This window comes from Anopheles stephensi, chromosome 2 (assembly GCF_013141755.1).
Source record: "Anopheles stephensi strain Indian chromosome 2, UCI_ANSTEP_V1.0, whole genome shotgun sequence".
Lineage (NCBI taxonomy): Eukaryota > Metazoa > Arthropoda > Insecta > Diptera > Culicidae > Anopheles > Anopheles stephensi.
This window is the reverse complement of record NC_050202.1, coordinates 2883179-2904487: the sequence shown is the minus strand read 5'-3', so window position 1 is coordinate 2904487 and position 21309 is coordinate 2883179. Positions and strand designations below refer to the sequence as shown.

Sequence of the window (21309 nt, the reverse complement as noted above, 5' to 3'; positions counted from 1 at the left end):
TGTTTGTTGTTTGCCTGTTTGGTTGGTAAATATGGGCCCGAGGACTCTTTCTACTGGAGACAGCGAGACAGTGAGTTTGTCCAAGATTTCTTCCCTTGAAATGTCTTAGGACGTTCTGGTTCTGTATCTTGTGAGTAGAATAACATAAAGCTTTTAAAAGGTGTTGAAGAATCTTCGAATAACAGTGTGCCCAACTCTCTCCCTCCAATAGTCAAAATCGCACCCAACCAACATCCAATTAAAAGCATGACGGATGGCCGCTTTGGTGCGAACTTTACAAACTACCGCCGGCCAAGGACACTCGCACCTGGCGCAACAGGCCCGGGCAAGGCTCCCCGTGCAGGAACTAATTACGTGAAGTAATCTCACACACGTTAACTGCCGGCACTCATGCTTCCCATGCTCGGCCGGCCCGTAGGTTGGTTCTGAAGTGCGCTTCGTTTGTTAGACATCCTTGTGGGCTGAGCGGCGAGCATCAATTGGTAGGCAGGTATGGCCACACCGCATTTGCCAGTATTGGCCGGCCATTCACGTATGCTAATGTCCACCGAAAGTTAATTACATTAATTGACGCGTTTTCAAATTATAAACTTCTCATCCTTCATGCGCTGCAGCGAAGGCTTTTCCCCTTTGGGAAGGACTCGTCGTATAGCGTAGCCTTCCAGCAGGTCTCGCGTGTCTAGCGGCGATAGGGTAGCCGATCCGCGTGCTGCTTGTTGTTGGGGCTATCACCAGCAAGGCAAACTGGGAGCTTTGCTCAGCAAGGGTCCGCCGGATTTATGCATATGCGGCTGACGATAACTAATTGAATCGTTGCCCATCGAATGGCGGGCACACAAGCCGTGACTGCAGTACGGACGCTCACTCGCTCGCTCGCTCGCTCGTGTCACCGTTGGAACTTCCTTCCCCAGCTCCTGGGCGATATTTCAACCCGGCCCCATATTCGGCATTGCAGCTAGGCGTTTGTCAAACGTTATCCTGCTACCGGGACCCTAGCTCCCGTCCAGACATTGACTGCTGATAGCGGTGGCGTTGACGGTGGTGGTGTCCATTCAACTATGGGTTGCCACCTTCCTTTGAAGCGTTGCAACGAAATAACAGGATATTCACAGGTCTCGGGCAGTAACGATACACCATTTATCCTGTCCTCAGCAGCGCGTTGCCAATCCGTCATCATCTCGGCACTGTTCGCTTCCAAAGCCGATCGACCGAAACGGACCGGACCGGTCAATTGAACATCGGCTAAAACAGCCGGCAGTCCTTGCCCTGTCCTTGTCCTTGCCAATGTGTGTGCGCTGAAAAGAAAGCGTTCGTGCGCCGTTTTGTTTGGACTGCAATTGTTGAAACGTGGCGATAATTATCGGTTAACATTAACCGTGCCCTGCTGCTGCTGCCGTTTGCAGCGTGGAACAGATGGCCCCTTTTAGTCTGTTTGCTGCAGTACGATGTCCTTTTTCGTCCAGTTTTTATTTTGCACCATTTTTTTACCGTTGGTAGGTGCACATAAAGGGTTTACAGAAGGCTTAAAGTACAGAGCGGCGATGAAGCAGTTAAATGTTCCATAAGAAGGTTGGAAAGGTGGTCAATGGAGGAACGAGTTGGGAGCTGCAAGTGCTTGAGTAGTTCTGTTCAGGACCTTTCTTGTCACTGCTTAGACGGTTCATCTGACCATCTTCAAACGTAGCTGCTCGACTGTTTTGGACTATAGCTTCCCCAAATCATTTAATTACGTAGGTTTAGTCTGTTAATACATACAGAAGAGTATTAAAAGTTGGTTGGAAGGTTTCTGGATGTGAGTTCGCAACTTCGGTCGGTTTGTGTGCTTATATATTGCCATAAGTTAGATGTACTTTATTACAATAAATTTCATTTAATCAAATAAAAACATTTTAATATCGTACACAGAACCTTCCATGCTAGACTTTCACGATGAAGATTCCACTGGTCCTGGAAGATTGCTTCTTTTTACACATTCTAGCTAAACGAATGATAGATTCCGAAATCATTCTCCTCCACGCTACCAATGTGCTATTATAGAAGGAGCGGAGGATGGCACTCCCGTCACGGCTGCTACCGCCGTTCCCGGTGCTGCTGATCGGCCATCTCTCGAGCGACCCGTCTTTTCGTTAATTTCCGGACAAATCGTACTCAGGTTGAAGTTCGTTATGGTGCTGCTCGGAGCGGCGGCACTGCTACTGCTGCTGGGGACAGAAGCCGTCGATGTGCCAGCAGACAGTTGCTGGTGGTGATGCTGTTGATGTGACGACTGCCGATAGTAGTGGCCCTGATGTGAAGAAGCTCCGGACGTTTGCCCGTAAGTGGACGATGTGGATTGAACGTTGGCGTAGCTAACAGCCGGTGCGGGGTCGATGCAGGACGAAAGATTTAAATGATGGGAAGCAGTGCCGCCAAAGGTTGCCGGGTAGGACGGCTGATGGTGAGGATCGTGGATGGAGGAGGACTGCTGGCTTGCTTTCTCTGCAGTGTATTGAGTGTAGTTGTAGGAAGAAGCGATAGTGGATGAAGATGATGGTTTGCGACTTGAAGACCCCGAGGAGGTAGTACTGAAGGGTTCTGACGTTACAACGCCAGACTGCTGATTTGGTTGTCGATGCTGCTGCTGCTGCTGCTGCTGCTGTTGCTGATGCTGTTGTTGCTGCTGTTGATGATAGTTGTGACGGTGGTGGTGGTGGTGGTAGTTTGGGTTAGACGAAGAATCCATTTGATGATTCGATGTACTGTGCTCCAGCGTCCCTGACGCTCCAATTACTGGGTAATTGGAGGTATTCCCCAGCGATGCATAGCTATAGCTGGAGGAGCTAGAAAAGCTCATCGTGGTAGAAGCGACACTCACATTGTTACCACCATATTCTGCGCTTTGTTTGTGACTTTTCTTACTCTTCAAGGACGGCTGTTCAGAAGAAGATCCACCGTGCGCTGCTGCTGCTGGGTATTGTTTTTTCTCTCCAAACGAGGGCAGATAGTACGGCGCATAGTCCTGTCCCACTGTGACACCTGTGCCCATCGATTGAACGTGGCTTGCGGTGGGATAGTTTGCGGTAGCTGAGGCGGACCCCGTATCCGCCATCGACGCGTCCAGATTGGATTGATTGTAGTAGCCTTGGGAGGCCGAAGTCTTGCCATAGTAAGGGATGCTGGATGAAGGGCCAGAGTTGGACGGCCCACCACAATTGCTGGACCCATTATATCCGGCTTCTCCGTACGAGGAGCTGATGTACCCGTTCTGCTGGTTACCGAAATTATATCCCTTATTGTACTCCATTCCAGAAGAGTTCCCGAACGAGTCGAAATTAAGAATTAGAGGACCCGTAGTGCATGGCACGTTCTCCAGAGCATTCGCACCATAATCGAACAACTTATCCTTACGCCCGCTCTCCAGCCCAACGGATGAATAGCTCGAATGGCCGGTATACGTGTTCCCAATGAGAGCTTCAGCGGAATAGTTATTATTTGCCGGTTTCTGGTGACATCCGCCGCTCATCCCAACGTTGCTGTTGGAATTGCTGGTGGGATACGATTTCGAAGGCTCATTCACAAGCTGGCTAACAGAAAGGAAGCTACCGCCAGAAGCGGTCGGCTCATTCTGAACTGTCCCAACAGAAGAGGAGCCACCGTGATGCGTATACGACTTCTTCGCCTGGTTGGTAGCGACCTTGCAGCTTGCCACAGCGGTCGGTTTATTACTTGCGCCGCCGCCGAATGTGTTTGCCGTTCCCGATCCAGAGGTATTGAGCGCCAAATCCCCATTCAGGCTGGGAAGTGTTACGGGTGGAAAATAGGGCGAAGAGCTATCGTTCAGTATGTTGGAAAGCTTGCTGGGAGATGACCAGGTGAGGTTGTGCTCTTCGCCCGGAGGATGAGCGAAGTAGATATCCGACTTGTAGTTGCTCGTGCTCGTGTATCCGACTGTGGTTGGGAACTCGATCGATGGGACGGACTCATAGCTCGACTGTGGTGGCTGGTGTTGCAGGTGGTGGTGGGATGAGACTTGCTGACTGCCCTGGGATGAGACTACCGAGGAGGATTGAGCGTTCTGTGCTCCTGCTGCCATCCACGAAACATCGTATTTGGATTGTGTTTGCTGCTGCTGCTGCTGCTGCTGGTGTTGAGACTGAATCTGTTGCTGCTGGGGCTGATGCATCCCATTCGTGTGAGTTCCTTGATTTGCTCTGCTTGCCCTTTGCGGCACCTTATCCGGCTTTGAAGCAGACTCCGGTTTCAGGGAAGGGAAGCTCTCTACAACTGGTTGATGCTGATGCTGTTTGGTGGACAACTTAGGCGGCGTGCCGTATGCTTGCGTAGTGTTGGTGGGCACGGTCACTAGCGAGGATTGCGAGTACGATGGTTCTGTCTTGGTGGAGGAGGTAAGACTAAACGTGAAGCTCGTGGCAGGTTTCTCGGTGGCCAGCAGTGGATCGAGCACGTTAAAAGAAGTGCAATAGTTGCTTGATTTGGACACGTTTTTGTGAAAGTATCCGTACGTCTCGTACGACGGTGTGGTCATCGTTGTCGCCAGCATTGTGCTGTTAGTGTATTGGCTCTGAACGTTCCGGGGTTGGGAGGCCGTGGTGCTGGTAAGTGAGAACGTAAATTCTATCGATGGTTTCATTGGTGAGCTAAACTCGTCTACCGCCTTCACGGGGTTTAAAGCGCCACAGGAAGAACCGTAGAAATGAGATGAACCGATCGCTGGTTGTGCTGTCGTGGGCGCTGTACAGGTGTTGGATGTTAGCGTGAAGGTAAACGTTACGCTGCCAGGATATTCTGCATTTGTAGCAGTGATTGGCGGTCTGCTAGTCGCAACGGGTCGATTATCGAGCATATTATCAATCGATTGGTAAATGGCAGGGAAATTGGTGAAACTGTTCTCTTTCGTGGCTGACGATGTAGCCGTAACTGAGCTGGATGTGGTCGTCACCGCGCTCGGTACACTTGTGGATAATGCCGAAATCGAATGTACGTTCGCGACATCGTGACCCACCGTCGATGCACCTCCAACAGCCACCGTGTCGATATGTCCGTAGTTGAAATAGGATGAAAAGTTATCCAAAAGCATACCACTCGTTTGTTCGTTGACGGAAGTGATGTTTGACTTCACCGGCTGTTGTTCGATTGGCGCTGAATCGGTGCACTCATCAACTTCCCCGGTGTCCGCATGATTACCGGCAACTTTACCACCTCCGGCTACAATCGGAAAATTCATTAAATAAGCCGCCGTCGGTGACAGTGTACCATCATCGCTAGTTCCGTGCACATTCGATCCATCCGGTCCTACGTGCAAGTTTGCAAAAATATCTTCCGATAGATCGGTTTGATTTAAGCTAATATCCAGTTGAGTATCTCGGGCGGCTGGTTCGGGTCCGTTCGGCTGAGCATTTTTCTGCTCCTCTTTGGATGAGCTTTTGTTAGGCGCGGATGCATCCGTACACGATTGTGGCTGCATGCCATGCACTTCCCTTTGGGGCACCTCATCATCTTTGGGTAGTTCTTCGTGAGTAGATTTTTCCAACCGTGCACGCTTTGCGTCCGGCTGTTCAGAGTTTTTGCTCTGTTTCGTAGCATTAGGCGTGCTCGATTTGCTGCGTAGTTTTTTACATTTTTCGAGCATCCGTTTCCGTTTCATCCGAGGCGCTTTTGAAGATTTCACGGCATCGCTCGTACTTCTTCTTAACGGTGGTATCGGTATCTTCCCATTCACTATCCTGCCCGGTATAAGATCAATCGATTTGATCGTAAATTTGTTACGTCTACCACGGTATCGGGCTGAGTGGGCATCATTGGGGCGATTTTTTAAATTAATCTTTGATCGAACATCCTCATTACCAACGATCAGCAGGGATGATGGAGGCGCAACTATCGGCACTTGTACGAGGTTTCCGTTGTTGGATATTATGACGCTCGTTGTCATAATCGGAGTGGGATGTAGGGCGGGCGTGACGTTCACTAAAAAAGGAAAACATTTAAATATTTAAAGCCGGCAGCATTTTGTAGCATTCCACTTATTACCATTTCCGGAACCGATCCCGTTCGCGTGCCTCAGTGTAGGGGGACCTGCAGCGGCTAGGAAAATGCCAGAACTGGGGACACTGACACTCACCCCACTAGCAGCCGGTGCAATACTTTTAACAACACTTAACTCTAAACTCTCCGAGCTCGCTACACTCGCCGGAGGCTGTTTTGCTATCACAGGTTGTTTTTTGGGAACTGTTCCCGTTGCTCTGCGTTGTTTCGGAGCCGGTTTCTTCTCGCGACCTCCATTTTCTTTCTCCTCGTTCTGTCGCTGCAATTCCTCCTCCGCCATCGTATGCTTGCATGGTGGAACGGCAATTTTGGCCTTCCGCAATAATCCGGCCAGTTCCTCATTGCGAACTAGTAGCCGCTTCAGGCGCAGCTCTTGCTCCTTAACGTGTTCTGAAATTGGTATGCATTTGTTATGAATTTAGTACAAAATTTTTTCCAACGCTTTAACCATTGTACCTTTCAGCGGATCATTGCACTCTTCCACCAGCCCCTTAATCTTTTTTTGTAGTTTGCCAATGAGCTCGATGGCCCGCTGAAGGATTTCCACCTTGCTGAGGCTGGACGCTGGTTCATGGTCGGGCAGAAGCCGCTGTAGATCTTCGAATGTTTTATTCAGACGCTCACGTCGCTCCTTTTCCCAGATACGATTTTGTCTGCGTATGAATATTAAACCCCCAGATGAAGAATATTATTATCGTGTTACCGAAGCAGAGCGGTGGTGTGCAAAGCGAGCGACCGTCGTCGCAAAGGGAAACCAGCTACTTACGGAGAGGGTTTCTTCTTTGTCATCCTTTTCTTCACTAGCACATGCGGCTGTGGATGCGCCTTTAAACATATTATCGCATAATTCCTCCTTTCGCTAAAATAAAACACATTTTCTCATTTTAAAATCCTTACAAACAGGAATGTTATTCTATTTCGCACAATCTGCCGTAAACCAACACCGTTTGACAGTTGGTTTGTTTACATTCTGTTTTCAGCCGCCTCGATTGACAAAACGGCCGCCTTTGAGTTTAGCCGCGATCTAAGCAGCCGCTAAAGTGTGTTTGCTACTGTTTCGTGAAATACAAGCCGGTTTTTGCTTTCTGCGCTTTTTCCATACCTTTCACTTTCAATTGTAATTATGATAAGTCATAGTTATTTAAGTGATTCTGTAGTTTCAGCCCATTATGTGATATAAAATGATCGTGCCCGTCGACACCCGTTTGTTTTTGTACTGTAAGTACCTTTATTGTATTGGTTTGGTGTTTGCAACCTTTATTTCATTCCAAAAACACGTTCATGCGTGCATGTTCCACCATACATGTCTCTTGATCCTCCCGCTATATTTACATCTATTTCAGTCTTTTCCACACCATCCGGTGGTTCCCCTTTACAGCAGTTCCCAAGGTGCCGTAATGGTCCAGTTTGTGTTGTGCGTTATACCGTTGCAGGTCCACGAGACGGGCACCATGTAGTCCAGGATCGAACTGCCAACATCGGGACAGTTCAGCCGTGCGTAGTACTCCATATTGTACAGGCTCATGTTTATTCCATTCCCAATCCCAAGCGAAAACCAAAGCAGCAAATTTCCCACATCCTTACCCATGTGCTTGGTGACAAACAGCAGCAGCAGGCCCATAAACTCGAACTGCACAAACATCACCGGATAGAAGAAGCGGAACGTGAACGATAGTATGATTTCGTGAAACACAGCCGACACAGTAAAAACGCCCACCATAGCCAGCGGACGACAGTTGCAAAACACATATTCCATGAAATCCTTGTACACGTACGTGTAGAGCCAATCGTGCACCACCACGTTCCACGAGCGGATGTACCCGGCGAACGTGGACTCATTCCACCAGTCGCGGTAGAACATCCGGTCGGCAAAACGTGTCAGCTCGGCCGCTACGTTCATGCAAGCGTGTAGCGAACTGTAGAAGAAAGTAAGTACAAACAGTGTTCCGGGCAGCATGCTGCTGAAGATCGTGAGAACAAAGGTGCCGGGACTGATTTCGGCCTTCCCAAAGTTCTCAAACATTGGCGTGAGGAACCGTTCAAGGATGAAGCTGATGTAGAACACGACGGCGAGCACCTCGAGGGAGTGCCGGGCAACCACGCGCCATCGGATTTGCCTCGTGCGGGGATACTCATCGCGGTAGATTAAGGTGGGTACAAACAGGAAGTAGACGTATGTTGAAAATGATGGTAGAGTGCGATAGATGCCTGGAGGGTTCGATTCCAATTCGCCACCGTTCTCATCGGCAGTCAGTACCTTGGGTGTGTTACTTCGGATGAAGGCGTGCGACTTCATCAGGAAGCGGGTCATTTCCATCAGGTAGGCCACAGCACTGGCCGGCGGAAGGTCTGCCCACAGTAGTCCCGCAACCGAGGTCAGAAAGAACACCCATTGGTATGTGAAGAACGCAAAGAATCCAGCCCAGCCACAGCACTTTCGGGCGCAGGAATCTGAGGGAGAAACATCCATGTCTTGTAGTACAGTTCATAAGCGGGGATGCTCTGTTACGTACCTGGTGTCAACTTCCTGTAAGCTGAGGCCCATATCCGGAAGCAGGGAAACACCAGGAAGGTGGACGTTTGCATACAACACCACAGCATCATGGCGAGGTGGAACCTGCCGAACCCAGCGACGATCGGTCGCAGACCCAGATTGATGCTGACCGTAGAAAGCAGATTGAGTTAGCATTTAACACTAAATTGTTCAAGGTCGCTTTTCCAGCGCCATACCTGCCCGTGTCCACAAAATCGTGAATAAGCGTATTTAGGAACAGAATGATCAGCATCACAACGAATATGTGGTAGATCGTTTTGATGTGTTTCGCCTCGAGTAGGTCCGTCAGCAACGAATTTCGTGGGCTAAATGTCTTATCCGGCAGTTTTCCGTCCGTGCGGGCTGTTATGTGATGCCCATCCTTGCCCGTTCCGTTAATCGCTTTGTCATTGAGTAGATGTGGAATTTCGTAGTTCTTCAGATTTAGCTGTTTCACCTCGGTGAACAGATCATCCACCGCTAGGTCCATCTCTTTCTCCACATCTCTACTCATGCGGTTGACAATGTGCTGGATGGTAAAGGAAGCAGTTGTTAGTATGGATTAATTCCTACACAACGTAAAACCCTTGCTTACATGCATCTTTTGCTTCATATTCTCTATTGCCATATCTTTCACCATCTCCACGCGGTACTCCCGTTGAACTGGAAGTGGAAAAGTGGAAGAAAAATCGGTGCCTTTTAACGTTTCCTCCAAGTACACATGCTCTACCATGCTATCATAACCATTCCGCGAAACTCTAACCGCCCCAACAGCACACACTCGCTTACCATGACCGTTGATGGCATTCTGAACGACCGTTTCGATTGGGCTATCGAGAGCCCGAGAGCTAGAACTTTCACACTCACTGCCGGTATCACTCATCTTGCTTTCGCTTTCACGCTTCGATCAACAACAGCACTGGTCGGCGCTTATCTTAAGGAACTCACAACTTTTAAATATTTCACTTCAATAATTTCACTTGGCCGCGTTCTTGCGGCTTGACGAGTCTTAATCATTCAACACATCACCACACCAGCTTGATGGAGCCACTCATTAAGGACACTCGGTGCTGCTGTACTTAATCCTTTGCACCGTACACGCACTCCGGTATCTGCGTGGGCCTGGTACAGCTCGGTACACACTCTTGGTTCGATGTTTAATGACTGGGATAGCTCACTAACGATGAGGCCATTTTTTCACTTCAAAAATATATTTCTATCGGATCGGGTTTCTTCACATGGACGGCGTTTACCGCTTCTCGATAGTTCTCGGACAAAATCTTGATGAGTAGTGCACGTTCTCAGCATGTATCATGCTTTTATAGCACGCGTCTCCGAATCCGACACAGGCTTTCCTGACAACAGGTTTTTTGGAACCGAAAATAGATCTTTTCCGACGAAAGAACGCAGGCAGTATGCTCTTGACACTCTCCGCGTTGTTGCGAATCTTGCCCTCTTCCCACACGACGATCATCAGCGGTCACGACGAATCCGACGGCAGAATCGGATCAGGAAACGTTTCTATTTTACATGCGTGATAAGAAATTGGAGAAGGTCGGTGGCAGCGCTGGAGTACGTCTGGCGCACACTGAAGCTAATAATGACCTCAAATTAATTCAGCCACATCCTTATAAACCCTACGATTGAGGTCCTCATTGACCGTTACCACGATAGAGAGTTGTCCTTCGGTTGGCTTAAAAGCATGCCGAACATAGGAGAGATAGCAGTTTGTGAAAACTCAACGCAAAGGCTTCGATTTTTGGTCAAGAATTCATTCCAGCTCCAGGGCCTTTATATCCACGGTTCCAATTCGCGTTTTCACCACAAGGAAGCAGCAGTTTTTAGTTTTTTCTTCACGGGGTTCAAACATTTTAGCATCCCATCCCTAAAAACCATAGACAGCTCTCACTCTCACTAACAACTTAGCGGAACCGGATTTTTTGCAGTCCTTCTTCTTGCTTGCAGACTAAAATCTGAGATGGCTTGATGAGGGTGAATAGCTAATCGCACCTTCTTTCCATAATAAACCGGTCCGGCAGCGATTGTCCCACTGTCGTCGGGGCGTTCTTATGCTTATGCATGCTTTTGCTGGTGGGTACAACAGCTTCCGCTTCTGGTGTGGAACTTTTGCTTTTATTTTGGCAAAGTTCTCCCTTTCGCTCATCTGCACACATTCGGCAGCGACTAGCGTACTCTATTGCTGCTAATCTATCGATTGGTTGGATTTTATCTTCGTATTTCCGCAAACAAACAAATCAAGACGGTTATCACTAACTGAACTACGCTGTAAGCTTTTGGGGGTCCTAGTCTCATATGTGGCGGTCCGATGGCCGAGACGACAGCGGTGCTGGGCTTTACACGACAGGACTGGGGTTGAAATCCCATCCAGACCGCCGCCTCCCCGTACGCTGGACTCAATATCCAACTAAGTACCGTATCCTTAAGTTTAGTAAGCCAAGTAAGTAAGAGGAGGATAGGCCAAGAAGAGAGAGAGAGGTGTTTGTTCTGAGCGTACTAAAACCAGGATCGAAAGGTCTAACATCACTCGGTAAAGTAACCTGTTTAATCCAGGCAGGTGCACGCACGTCGTTCAGTGATCAGAAGATCAGTGATGGATCTTCAAAACACAGAAGGCGTTCGAATTGGTGCGCCTCGGTTCTAACGTTCGCCCAGACCGAGTTCTTATCTCCTCCGCTCGACATGTTGTTACACACATATTAAGAAAAAGAAATAAACAAGCAAAGATTGTTTGAAAACACTGTTTTTTTTCTTCTTTGTTTCGCGATAGACCTTGTACCTCACGCTGCAGATCGGACACAGGAATTGTGCTCTGTGGTACGTAATTAGCATGCAAAATTCGATATCCCAGCACCTTGCCTTGTCCGTAGCTTTGCTTTATCTGGCAGCGAATAGCCTTTCTGCACCGTTCCACGGTGACTAATCCACATTACAGGAAATATACGCGGGCCGTTTCTCGTCCATCGATCATCCCATCCAGTCTCGCTAGATACGCATGCGTTGTTCAAAGTACGAACGTGCGCTTAAGTGCAGCTGTACTCGGCACGCCTCGTAATTGACCGGCGCAGTGCCATATGGGAAGAGATTACGGCGGCCTATCAGTCAGCAGGGCCACGACCAAGAACGCGCACGCTACTACGTAAAGCGGAAGGCTTCGTTGGAGATTTAGTTGTTGATTGGTCGTCACGAAGTCCGGACACAGCCGTTCCTGCGGGATACGACAAGACTCCAGTGGAAGGCCTCGTATTGCTGGCTGTACATCGTGTGCTCGTACGGAAGCGAAGAGTAAAAGAAAGAACAATGAGTGATGCTGGTAGTGGAAGTGAAAGTTCTAGTAGCTCCGGGGCTAATAATGATGGCTCGTTGGGATCGACCGTCCAAAATGCCATCAACAATCGTGGTAAGGCAGCATGCGTTTTTAAGGGCAACGGGCATGCGAGAAATGTTTTATGGTTTCCCTGAGAGCAATTCGTTATGCAAACATGTGGCGTGTCCAATCAATACAGCCCTCGGATTGTGCAACACACCCCGTAAAACGACGCACTTTTCGTCCATTTTTGTTTCTTCCAGCTCAACGGGAATATCGCGAGGAGATAGTGAAGGATATGGCAATAGAGAAAATGAAGCAAAAAATGCATGTAAGTGGCGGTTGGATTTTTCGTCAGGTGTAGCACACCTAACGTACGTACTTCTCGATCCGTACGCAGGACATTGTTAACCGGATGAGTAGAGATGTGGAGCAGAAGATGGATCTGGCGGTGGACGATCTGTTCACCGAGGTGAAACAGTTTAATCTGAAGAACTACGAGCTGAAGCAACTGTTTAACGAAAAAGTTCCCGACAGAACGCACGCAGATGGGCATCGGACGAGTGCCAAAAAGGATGGGAAACTGCCGGACAAAGTGTTTCTGCCTCGAAACTCGCTGCTGACGGACCTGTTCGAAGTAAAGCACATCAAAACGATCTACCACATATTCGTTGTGATGCTGATCATTCTGTTCCTAAATACTGTGGTGCACGATTTCGTGGACACGGGCAGGTACGTCGAGAGAGAGAGAGAGAGGAAGATGTTGAATAAGAATGGAGCGTTGTAACTGACCACGCGCCTTCTTGCTTTAACCAGCATTAATCTAGGGTTTCGACCGATCATCGCCGGGTTCGGAAAGTTCCACATTGCGCTGATGCTGTGGTGTTGCATGCAAACGTCCACCTTCTTGCTGTATCCATGCTTCCGAATGTGGGCTGCAAATCGCAAAAACTGTGCGCCAGGTAAGTAAGAATAGTTTCCTTGCCGCTCAAACCTACCTCTAACGCTTCTCACTCGCTCCCACCCTAGATTCTTCTCTTCAGAAACTTTGCGACTGGTCTGCACTCGTCCTATTTATCTCCTATCAATGTGGATTCGTTGTGGCCGCTATTAAAGCGCATCTGTGGTTCGATCTTCCGCCGGCAAGTGGAGTGGCCTATCTGATGGAAATGACACGCTTCCTGATGAAAGCGCACGCCTTCATTCGCAGCAACGTACCGAGAGCTTTGAGCAGCGAAAAGAAGCAACCTGATTCCAAGCCTTCCTCTCCGGACGCATACCGTGGTTTGCCGTCGTTTTCAACGTACGTCTACTTCCTGTTTGCTCCCACCTTGGTCTATCGCGATGAATACCCACGCACGAAGCAGATCCGTTGGCGCGTAGTAGCTCGCCACGCGCTGGAAGTGATCGGAGTCGTGTTCTACATCAGCTTCATTCTGGAACGGTTCCTGGCACCGCTGTTCGCCAAGTTTGGCCATGCCAAGATCAGCTCGGGCAGCTTCGTGCTGTCACTGTTCGGAAGCATCATGCCGGGATCGCTGTCCTTCCTGTGTGCGTTCTACAGCCTGCTACACGCGTGGATGAATGGTGCGGCTGAACTGTTGCGGTTTGCCGACCGGATGTTCTACCGCGACTGGTGGAATGAGTCCACGTTCGCCGGGTACATCCGCTCGTGGAACGTGGTGGTGCACGATTGGCTCTACACGTACGTGTACAAGGACTGTGTCGAGCATGTGTTCCGTAACTGCAGACCGCTGGCAACGGTGGCCGTGTTTACTGTGTCGGCTGTGTTCCACGAGCTTATACTGGCGTTCACCTTCCGGTTTTTCTATCCGGTGATGTTCGTACAGTTTGAGTTCTTGGGCTTGATGCTAATGTTCGTCACCAAGCGGATGGGAAAGGACGTGGGAAATGTGCTCCTGTGGCTGGTGCTTTCGATCGGCAACGGATTGCATCTCAGTCTGTACAATATGGAGTACTACGCTCGGCGGAACTGTCCCGATATTGGTGACTCGATCGTAGACTATATGGTGCCCGTTTCGTGGACCTGCAACGGTATATCGCATAATCCCAACTGGACCATCACGGCACCGTGGAGTCTACCGTGACGGACTGGAACGTTGTAGAAAAGACTGAAATAGATGTAAACCGTAACCTTAATGTAAATTGTTACGTCTTGAGCTAAATGTTGTGGAATGTGTTGTAAAAGAAATAAAACTCAATGTCTTGAGTTGTACATAAGGCACGTTTAAATTTTGATTGAAATATTCATAAATACAAGCCACTGAATTACCTGAAATCGAAAGGTGTGGGAAAAAAGGCGCGTAGGAAGTAAATACCGATTTGAATTTGAACAAAAATAGCAAAAGCACATATTAGCGGCTGCTAAAATAGCGGCTAAACGTGGAAAACGGCCGCCTTGCCAAGAGAAGCGGCTAAAAACCGACTGTAAACAAACGAACTGTCAAAGTGAGTTGATTTACGATTTTGCGGGGAAAATGGGTCGGTTTTGTTTGGATAAATTTGCACAAGGCTGTTTTTACGATTAAAAAGTGATAAATAGAGCGTTTTCATGTGTTCTGCAAAAATTAATAAGTGCGCAGAGTCCTTCCTTGTGATGCAGATTGAATTAACCCGAAAACCGATTAATAACTGTTAACTTATTTGGATCTGCTATCATTCGTTTGCTGAAGATTATCTTCTAAAAGCAACAGTTATTTAACCAAACATCGGATTGCTCCAAACTCCAAACGGTCGCGTCATCGATCCGACCGGCTTGAAACAAGTGCGCGCGTGCTGGTCGTTGTTGTCCCGGTTTATTAACAAACGCTCGCTGATGTTGTTACTGTGCGCGTCGTTCCCCGTGGCTGTGACGACGGTGTAAAGTATGCGGCAAGCGTGAGGAAAGCTTCAGTCATTCGGTTACGGTCGAACGGGTCGTGCAGGTTCACAGTACGCGCGCGATCTCCGGGAAGCTTTTCCTCTCGTCTTACGGAGAAGAAGCTAATCTGAGCATCTGGTGGAAGAAAGTAGCGTGTCCGTGATTGTGTTAATGCAGTTTAAATTGCCGCCAACGGACCAGCAATGAAGATAACAGAAAGGTAATTATGAAAGAAAGAATTGTTATTTTTGTGTGTTAATTTTGTGATATTCATACATCCCTATTCGTCTTGGGAAACCTGGTGTGATATTGTGCAATTTCTTCCGACCGAGTACCGCTTAGAAATATTGGATTAGGTCAAGTAGAGAAATCAGCAAAACCTGTTTCCATCGCACGCAGCACAAATTAAACACACGATGACACAGCTGTTTTATGCCACTCGAAAACTACAAACCCTAGCGTGAGTCGTCTTCCCCTTTACTCTGGCAGCTGGTCAAGGTTGGCAATTGATATCTTATCAGCGCACCTGGCCGATCGATGGGAAACGAAATCAAAACCGTGTCATTGAATGAATGAAAAACGTCATCGTATCGGATGTGTTGCTAATTTCCCTCCACTTTTTCCTTCTCTCATTAGCTACGGAGCTCAGGATCGCTGGGTGGCGGACGGAACATGCGCGGAAAAGGAGCTTTATCTACCGAATGATTTGATACGCACCGGCAACGAACAGGATTCCAGCGAAACCGGTCCCATACTACTAGCCCGGCACGATAAAATCAAAGTGAAAGAATCGACGGAAGAGAGAGAAGCGATAAAACACAGCGAACCGCATTACACAGATAGCAAACAGCAAACGCTGGCGGAGGCTGTAACCGTGTCCACCACGAAAGGGGTTTTCCATCAGGTTCGTACAATTCAATCTCACCAAGCACACACCAAAGAAATCTGCCATTGTAATGCGGCGTATTACACAATGTAAACATAACTAATCGGTGCACCGTCAAACAGCTAAACGTTTGTTGAATGTTTGGTTAAAAACCGGAACAGCACAGAAGCAGTTAAGCTGGCCGTATCGTAGTGCAAATAATTGCGACTGAATCTCCCGCCAGCTGCTCTCACACAGAGCAATAACTTTTTGTTGTCGCCGTCTAATAACTCCCGCACCCGCCATAAAGATAAACCTTGTGTTTACTTAACGTCTTAATTCTTTCCCCATAAAGCTTCTAAAAAAAGTATTAAAGTAACGAAAAAGCTAACTAGCTAACCGATTGCTGTCTCGCACGTTAGCTTATCATTTTGCGTTGATTATGCTGTTGCATGCAGGTTTTGCATTTTTCCCCCCCGTTCAATTGAGGCTACAACCCATTACAATGTAGCTTATTTGAATTCGGAAGTAGTCATAACAGGGCACCGATTTCCGCTGATAATAGCCGCTAGCTCGAACGCAGCTTATTGCATCCATCAGCTGTTCGTTATCGGTTGCATCTCAAACATACACCACATCGAGTCTTTGCGAACTGAGCCGTTTGCCGTATGCAACAGACGGCATCCATTTCCTTCCGAATGTAAATGCGTATGTTACAATCACCCCACTCATGGTAGCGTCATTGCCTGATGACGCTGTTGTTCTGCTGTGGGCACCATCAATTTTTGTGTTATGTTGAAAGCACACGATTCACATTTAATTGCCACAATCGAGTGACTAAATCGATGCGCGCCTCAAGCGAAAGAGATGCTTGATTGTTTTCGATTGGATGGTATCAGGCTGCGCTTGCGTGTTGTTCTGTCTGCCCCTATGAAATGAACCTCTGGACGATTGAAAATTTAAGTGGGTGACGGATGAGGACAGTTTTTCGGTATAATGTAGGGTTTAATCTTTTAGTAAATAATTTACTGTCTCATTTATCAGGAACTACACTCGCTTATCGAGGTTATCAGTAGAGTGTAGTCGTCTGCCAGTTTTTAGTCCTGTCCTTTCATGGTATTTTCTGAGCTTTAAATATGTGGCAGTGGCTTCGGAAACCTGCCCGAATAGTCTAATGTTAAACTATTTTCTCTTCTTGCAGCTGCTGCTCACCTCCGCTGTGCTACTACTGGCCGCTGCCTGTGGCATGCCAATCGGGTACTCCGCTGTCCTATTACCACAGCTCTACGATGTTAACGAAACTCTTAACATCGATATTGAGATGGGTTCGTGGATCGGTAAGTTCCCTGAGGGTCACCAGAACACTGTGCGGCTGAAGCATTTACCATGTTCCGCTCCTTTTATCCTTTTAGCGAGCGTACACAGTCTAGCGACTCCAATCGGATCGTTTGCCTCAGGCCCTATAATGGACCGTTGGGGTCGTCGTCCAGCTCTGTTGCTAGCCATCGTGCCACTGTTCAGTGGTTGGGTGCTACTCGCCACAGCTTCCTCCCACTTTCTTCTCCTGCTCGGGCGTGTAGTGGCAGGAATCTCTGTAGGATTAATAGCTGCACCGGCACAAGTAAGCATACCGACCACCGTCCAGAGCTAGTCGGAAATTTCATTTGGAATTTGGTCTCTGTATTGTAGATTCTGCTGGCAGAAATAGCGGAACCACGCTTGCGTGGTCTTCTCATCGGTGCCCCGTTTGTGTCCTACTCGCTCGGCATTCTGCTCGTGTACGCACTCGGCAGTCAGTTCCACTGGCGTGAAGTGGCCTGGGGCGGTACCGTTCTTCCGCTCCTGTCCTTCATTGCCCTCTTCTTTGCACCAGAATCTCCCGTATGGCTAGCCCGCAACGATCAACCCGAGCGTGCCTCGAAAGCGCTGACCTGGCTCCGGGGCTGTCCGATACAGGCCAAACAGGAGCTACACAAGCTCACGGAACGTTTCGAGGAAGAACAGCAGCAAAACAATGGCCGTCCGCAGCGATTTTGGAAATCGCTCGGCGAGCTGGCCATCATTAAACCGCTCATCATTATCAACGCGTTCCATGTGCTGCAGATTCTTTCCGGGACGTACCTCGTGGTGTTCTACGCGGTGGACATCATCTCCGATTTGGGCGGCAGTGATATAAACTCGATTCAGGCGGCAGTGCTTACGGCGATCGTGCGACTGGCGTTCACATTCCTGTACTGCTTCCTGCTGCTGATGATGCCACGCCGGTTGATGGTGACGCTTAGCGGTCTCGGGTCCGGGTTAAGCTGTGTGGCCATTGCCGCATTTATGTACATACGCGCCGGCGAACCCAAAACCCCGTCTGACACGTACATTGCGGCGGTGCTAATATTGATCTACATCGGTGCCAACACCGGCTTTATGACCATGCCCGGCATAATGATCGGCGAACTGCTGCCAGCCAAAATCCGTGGCCAAATCGCGGGCTATCTCTTCACCATCTTCAATCTGCTGCTGTTTGGTGTTGCGAAAGGATTCCCGTACGCTAAAGCAGCGCTAAAAACGCAAGGTCTGTTCCTCATGTTTGGTGTCGCCTCGTTCGGTGCATCGTTGCTGTTGTACCTGTTGCTGCCAGAAACTAAAGGCCGTACGTTGCACGACATTGAAGACTACTTCCAGCAGCGCAATTGGTTCTGGATGAATCGAAAGCGTGCTCCGGAAGGACCGGCCAGTGGTGGAGAAGAGGGACGACCACTGGCGGTGAGCGAGTAGTCGAAGAGGCGTGCGGCTTAGTACCAACGATAAATCATTTGTATGTGATATTTTACCGTACTTTGTAAGGGCCATTCTACATTAATTTGGGGGAGGGAGAGCAGAATTCCCACCCATAGGAAGTCTGTGAACATTCCAGCACGCTGTGTAGAGAGAGAGTAGACTAGGAAAGGTGTCCCACTTAATGCATTCCAGATCCAGTACAAGAAATAGGGGTTTAAAAATACGAAGAAAAAATGGTACGCAATACATTACCGGATTGAAAGAATATACTTTTCAACTGAAGAAAGGGCCTTAAAATCTGCTTCTGCTGCTTGTGCCCTTCACTCCGGGCATCGCACGGTACTGGAACGGACGCCAGGGTCGAACCTGCGGTATCATTTCAGGCTCACAGTTGGGAAAGTACGCCGAAAACGTTTGCCGAAATCGGTCCGGTCCGGAGTGATACGGTACCATGCTGATCCACCATATGCGACCCTCCTGTATTTGAACGTTTTTGAACTTTCGGTAGAATTTGTACATCATATTGCCTGCCTGGAAGTAGACGGCCGAGTGAGAAAAGCAGGCTATTTGCTAGCTAGCAATCATGCGCTTACCGCCGCTTCTAGCTTCGATTTATAGTTCCAATTAACCTGCAGCTGCAATCCGGTGTCCCTTCGCGATGGCCACCGCATACTGGTCGCACGCGGTATAAGATAGTCCCAGAAGTGTTTGCTCTCCAGCAAGGCTTTCTTTCTCTCCCATGGTGTGATGGGCACTTCGTACCGATGCCTTATCCAAGCTTTCAAGATGGGCAGCTGATCAACGCAGGGAAAGGTAGCCAGCAGATAGGTGGGACTTTCGGCAAGTCTTTGTAGAGCGCGCTGTGTGGAAGAAAGTGGGGTACGGGTGCAGTGTAATTCGAGCAAGAATTTTTGCTGACGAGTGCTTTCATACCTTCAAGAGATCCTGCAAAACGGACACATCGCGCGTCTCTATGTAGTCTACCTCAAGTGGATCCATTACCGGGGAAGTTGATTCCTCTCGAACGTCCTGTGCCATCTGTTCCTGCCAATGCTTGTTTTCCTCATCCCAAGTCATCTTGGCAAACTTCTCGATCGCTTGCTCAAGGTCTGTGTCTGTTATGGGCTTGGTGTGTTCTACGCCGAGTGCCCGTTGTATGGCACTTTTAATCGGGCAGACGGGTTCCTTTTCTTCATACCCTCGAAATATGTTATCGTAGTCAAACTCGAACGGTACTGGTTTGTCGCAGAAGTTAAAGTAACTTGGGCTCGCCATGGACTCCGACACAACCGTGTCAGACCCCTCAGACTCCACGCAGGTACACTTTTGTCCCTTCAAAAGTTTCTGTTGCATCTCAAACCGTTCCCGACATTCGGGACATTCGTTGGCCGGTTCCAGTATCGCCATCGTTACCGCCTCATCTACGAGTCGCTTGAGTAGGCTCTCCACCTGACGTCTAGCATCATCCTGGAGCGCTTCGTCGGCCCATTGCACACATTGTACACGAACGGCTTGCATCAGAACATCCCGGGCAGCAGTATTGCGCTTCAGAATTCCCAACAACTTCGCGCCCTGGTCGTCTAGCTTGTGGTGCCTAGGACAGAGCATCTCACAACATTCCTGCCGTGCAACCATGTTACGAATTTGATCATTCAACAGGATCTTCACGACTTCGCATGCGCTATTGTTGGAAGTATCACTTTTGGCAGGAGAGCATCGGCCAAGTGACTCGTCTTCCGTGCAGTAATAATCACTGGACGAGAACTTCCGATCCGAGCTCCGGTATCTTGCAAACCAACGCGATTCCTCATTGCGTATGATGTACTCCGGGTCTCGGTACTTTTGATAGCGACCTAGAAATTCGTCCCGATGTGGTTGAACCTCGACTGGAACTGTATAGCCCGTAACGATCACCCTTTGGTGCACTTCGTAAGGAGATTTGAAGCGAGATGACGAAGGCTTAGGATAGGACACTTCTGCACTCTTTTCTTCCACCGGTGATACCGGGGACACTTTCTTTGGAGGAAGAATCATCTCCAAACCACGCAGTGTGGTCATCATGTCCAAGTGCGCGATCGCCGAGAGCAGCAACCGTTCGTTGATCGTATAATCCTTCGCTCGGCGTGTGCCATCCTGCCCGGGACGACGAATATAGTGCAGCTGGAGTAGTATCCAGATAAAAGCAATATCATTGCCATTGCAGAGGATGAGTGCCGAGCGTAGAACTCTTTTGGAACAGACAGGATAAATGCCCAGCCGCCGGAGCAGCGATTCCGTACGATAAAACGTACGCTCATCAATATCGTCAGCGATCGCTTCAAGCAACTGATCGCAGACCGCACACTGTTCGTCGGTTAACTCCTGGAACCAAAGCGGTGTGCTACGCTTACGAAGGATTTTACACATTTTCGCTTCTAAAAAAGGATTCATATTGTGTATTCAGCTGACGCTGGACGTTCTCTCGCTGTATCTTACCTTTTTCTTTGAGAACTAAATTTAATCCTTCCATGTAGTTGTGGTAGGCTTTAACGGCTGCTTTATACCTGCGATCGAACGCATCTTTAGAATTGGAGGACGTCCTTCTCTTGGGATGCTGTGGAGTTAGAGGAAAGAATTCATCATTGCCCCATATATCACAAAGTTCGTCTTCTGCTGGCGTACCTGAATGATAACAGATTTTCTACGTTTGTAATTTATTTCATCAGACATGGTTCAAGAAATTTAAACACGTTTCAAAAGGATTCTTATTGGTAAAGTACATCAAACGATAGTGGATCAGTATTTAAAGTCAACGGATTGCTGCGTTAAAATCGACTGCATCGTTGATGAAATTAAAAGATTGGGAAAGGTTCGACACCCTTGCAATACCGTTCCTCCTGCATCTTTAAAAT

At 48.6% G+C, this 21309-nt stretch overlaps 5 protein-coding genes across 7 annotated transcripts; 2 read left to right on the top strand and 3 right to left on the bottom strand.

Annotated features, from left to right (window-relative positions):
* Positions 1–1823: 1823 nt before the first annotated feature.
* On the bottom strand, positions 1824–6981 carry LOC118507744 (formin-J-like). Its single transcript, XM_036046746.1, has 4 exons — positions 6809–6981; positions 6499–6695; positions 6028–6432; positions 1824–5964 (listed from the first exon to the last, which is right to left on the bottom strand). The coding sequence occupies exons 1-4, from the start codon at positions 6829–6831 to the stop codon at positions 2018–2020; spliced, it is 4572 nt and encodes a 1523-aa protein (XP_035902639.1). The 5' UTR covers positions 6832–6981; the 3' UTR covers positions 1824–2017.
* Positions 6982–7250: 269 nt separating this feature from the next.
* On the bottom strand, positions 7251–9854 carry LOC118506231 (sterol O-acyltransferase 1-like). Of its 2 annotated transcripts, XM_036043079.1 has the most exons (5): positions 9365–9854; positions 9171–9238; positions 8773–9104; positions 8556–8701; positions 7251–8493 (listed from the first exon to the last, which is right to left on the bottom strand). In XM_036043079.1, the coding sequence occupies exons 1-5, from the start codon at positions 9456–9458 to the stop codon at positions 7415–7417; spliced, it is 1719 nt and encodes a 572-aa protein (XP_035898972.1). In that variant the 5' UTR covers positions 9459–9854; the 3' UTR covers positions 7251–7414. The 2 variants fall into 2 exon arrangements, with proteins under 2 accessions (XP_035898972.1, XP_035898970.1); XM_036043077.1 differs by having other exon boundaries at positions 9171–9854.
* Positions 9855–11551: 1697 nt separating this feature from the next.
* LOC118506233 (sterol O-acyltransferase 1-like) lies at positions 11552–14141 on the top strand. Its single transcript, XM_036043082.1, has 5 exons — positions 11552–11993; positions 12164–12231; positions 12301–12632; positions 12717–12862; positions 12930–14141. The coding sequence occupies exons 1-5, from the start codon at positions 11894–11896 to the stop codon at positions 14006–14008; spliced, it is 1725 nt and encodes a 574-aa protein (XP_035898975.1). The 5' UTR covers positions 11552–11893; the 3' UTR covers positions 14009–14141.
* Positions 14142–14144: 3 nt separating this feature from the next.
* On the top strand, positions 14145–18715 carry LOC118506232 (facilitated trehalose transporter Tret1-2 homolog). Of its 2 annotated transcripts, XM_036043081.1 has the most exons (5): positions 14145–15001; positions 15418–15685; positions 16848–16983; positions 17059–17267; positions 17336–18715. In XM_036043081.1, the coding sequence occupies exons 1-5, from the start codon at positions 14985–14987 to the stop codon at positions 18413–18415; spliced, it is 1710 nt and encodes a 569-aa protein (XP_035898974.1). In that variant the 5' UTR covers positions 14145–14984; the 3' UTR covers positions 18416–18715. The 2 variants fall into 2 exon arrangements, with proteins under 2 accessions (XP_035898974.1, XP_035898973.1); XM_036043080.1 differs by having other exon boundaries at positions 16848–17267.
* LOC118506230 lies at positions 18506–21305 on the bottom strand. The gene is made up of 5 exons (XM_036043076.1): positions 21080–21305; positions 20894–21011; positions 19352–20832; positions 19012–19278; positions 18506–18949 (listed from the first exon to the last, which is right to left on the bottom strand). Exons 1-5 carry the CDS (start codon positions 21125–21127, stop codon positions 18710–18712), a joined length of 2154 nt encoding a protein of 717 aa, XP_035898969.1. The 5' UTR covers positions 21128–21305; the 3' UTR covers positions 18506–18709.
* Positions 21306–21309: the final 4 nt, after the last annotated feature.

Excerpts from the sequence above, each read along its gene's own strand:
- LOC118506233 (XM_036043082.1), top strand. The coding sequence starts at position 11,894 with ATGAGTGATGCTGGTAGTGGAAGTGAAAGTTCTAGTAGCTCCGGGGCT. Across the intron at positions 11,994-12,163 it reads AAATGCCATCAACAATCGTG|CTCAACGGGAATATCGCGAG; the intron begins GTAAGGCAGCAT and ends TGTTTCTTCCAG. Across the intron at positions 12,863-12,929 it reads TCGCAAAAACTGTGCGCCAG|ATTCTTCTCTTCAGAAACTT; the intron begins GTAAGTAAGAAT and ends CTCCCACCCTAG.
- LOC118506231 (XM_036043077.1), bottom strand. The coding sequence starts at position 9,458 with ATGAGTGATACCGGCAGTGAGTGTGAAAGTTCTAGCTCTCGGGCTCTC. Across the intron at positions 9,105-9,170 it reads ATATGAAGCAAAAGATGCAT|CACATTGTCAACCGCATGAG; the intron begins GTAAGCAAGGGT and ends TTTACCATCCAG. Across the intron at positions 8,494-8,555 it reads TTACAGGAAGTTGACACCAG|ATTCCTGCGCCCGAAAGTGC; the intron begins GTACGTAACAGA and ends TTTCTCCCTCAG.
- LOC118506232 (XM_036043080.1), top strand. Across the intron at positions 15,686-16,847 it reads CGAAAGGGGTTTTCCATCAG|CTGCTGCTCACCTCCGCTGT; the intron begins GTTCGTACAATT and ends CTCTTCTTGCAG. Across the intron at positions 17,268-17,335 it reads TAATAGCTGCACCGGCACAA|ATTCTGCTGGCAGAAATAGC; the intron begins GTAAGCATACCG and ends TCTGTATTGTAG.
- LOC118507744 (XM_036046746.1), bottom strand. The coding sequence starts at position 6,831 with ATGACAAAGAAGAAACCCTCTCC. Across the intron at positions 6,696-6,808 it reads ACAAAGAAGAAACCCTCTCC|ACAAAATCGTATCTGGGAAA; the intron begins GTAAGTAGCTGG and ends ATTCATACGCAG. Across the intron at positions 5,965-6,027 it reads CGGGATCGGTTCCGGAAATG|TGAACGTCACGCCCGCCCTA; the intron begins GTAATAAGTGGA and ends TTCCTTTTTTAG.
- LOC118506230 (XM_036043076.1), bottom strand. The coding sequence starts at position 21,127 with ATGTCTGATGAAATAAATTACAAACGTAGAAAATCTGTTATCATTCAG. Across the intron at positions 19,279-19,351 it reads TTTTGCAGGATCTCTTGAAG|CGCGCTCTACAAAGACTTGC; the intron begins GTATGAAAGCAC and ends TCTTCCACACAG. Across the intron at positions 18,950-19,011 it reads AATCGAAGCTAGAAGCGGCG|GCAGGCAATATGATGTACAA; the intron begins GTAAGCGCATGA and ends GTCTACTTCCAG.